The sequence below is a fragment of the Apodemus sylvaticus genome, chromosome 20, assembly GCF_947179515.1.
Source record: "Apodemus sylvaticus chromosome 20, mApoSyl1.1, whole genome shotgun sequence".
In the NCBI taxonomy this organism is placed as follows: Eukaryota; Metazoa; Chordata; class Mammalia; order Rodentia; family Muridae; genus Apodemus; species Apodemus sylvaticus.
The window spans coordinates 53,670,906-53,672,407 of record NC_067491.1 but is presented as its reverse complement, the minus strand read 5'-3'; the positions used below and the strand labels follow the sequence as shown (position 1 = coordinate 53,672,407).

Genomic DNA, 1,502 nt, shown 5'->3' with positions numbered 1-1,502 from the left:
AAGGCCTCAACTTTGACTGAGGGGCCATTAACTTTCAATGCTGCAGAAGGAGGGAGAATCCATTTGTTAAAGGGTGTGGACTCTAGAAGGTTAATAATGATCTTGTCCCAGGGAGCAACCTTATGACCAAAGCCATTGACTTAAGAAGAGTGGGAGAAAAGATGGGGAAGGGAGAGCATGAGAGAGTGAAGGAAGAAAGGAAAGAAGGAAGGAAAGGAAGCAGTGACATCAGGTCATTTATGGTCCTTTCATTATGTAGTCCTTCAAATTTCTCCTTTTTTGTAGGCATATCAAACTCATGGAATCAGGAAATGACTCTCAGCTTTCAGAATTCTTTCTTCTGGGATTCTCAGAGAATCAACCTCAAATTCAGCCTCTCATATTTGGACTGTTCCTCTCCATGTATCTAGTGACTGTCACTGGGAACCTACTCATCATCGTGGCCATCATTGTTGACTCCCACCTGCACACACCTATGTACATCTTCCTCTCTAATCTGTCCTTTGTGGACATCTGCTTCACTTCCACCACCGTCCCACAGATGTTGGTGAACATTCACACACAGAGCAAGGTCATCACCTATACAAACTGCATCACCCAGGTATATTTCTTACTACTTTTTTCAGTACTAGACATCTTTCTGCTGACTGTGATGGCCTATGACCGCTATGTGGCCATCTGTCACCCCCTGCATTACATGATCATTATGAACTCAAGACGCTGTGGATTGCTGATTCTGGCATGCTGGATTATAAGTGTTATAAATTCCCTGTTACACAGCTTTTTGGTGTTACGGCTGTCATTCTGCACAGACCTGGAGATCCCTCACTTCTACTGTGAACTTAATCAAGTTGTACACCATGCCTGTTCCGACATCTCTCTTAATGACATGGTGATATACATTGCAGCCATGCTACTGGTTGTGGGCCCCCTCTCTGGTATCCTTTACTCCTATTCTAAAATAGTGTCTTCTATTTGTGCAATCTCCTCAGTGCAAGGGAAGTACAAAGCATTTTCCACCTGTGCATCTCACCTCTCAGTTGTCTCCTTATTTTACTGCACCCTCCTGGGAGTGTACCTCAGTTCTGCTGTGACCCAAAACGCACATGCCACTGCAATGGCTTCATTGATGTACACTGTGGTCACTCCTATGATGAACCCATTCATCTATAGTTTGAGGAATAACGACATGAAGAAGGCTCTGAAAATAGTTTTAGGGAGGATCACTAGAAACAGACCAATGGACTTAGCTTCTTAGTCGTGTGCTCATGTTTGTAGAACTTAGGGTTTTGGAATTTGAGATTGTAAGCTGTTGGTCATGTACTGTGATAAAAATTAATTTCTCTATTTCATCTATTTTCCCTGTCCATTAGATCAGCTTTCCTTTAAAAATTCCTTTATCTGCAATGCTTAGTGTTCTTTCTGGTATCTGCATTTTAATTTGTCATTTTTTTATTTTGGTAAATAAACACCCATCCTTGCATCAAATCCTCTAGAAACTT

At 41.9% G+C, this 1,502-nt stretch overlaps 1 protein-coding gene across 1 annotated transcript; it reads left to right on the top strand.

The window, feature by feature from the left end:
• Window positions 1-298: 298 nt before the first annotated feature.
• LOC127670857 (olfactory receptor 19-like) lies at window positions 299-1,258 on the top strand. Its single transcript, XM_052165410.1, has one exon. It carries the CDS (start codon window positions 299-301, stop codon window positions 1,256-1,258), a length of 960 nt encoding a protein of 319 aa, XP_052021370.1.
• Window positions 1,259-1,502: the final 244 nt, after the last annotated feature.

Bases quoted from the DNA above. Each gene is read 5' to 3' on its own strand.
- LOC127670857 (XM_052165410.1), top strand. From the start codon at position 299: ATGGAATCAGGAAATGACTCTCAGCTTTCAGAATTCTTTCTTCTGGGA.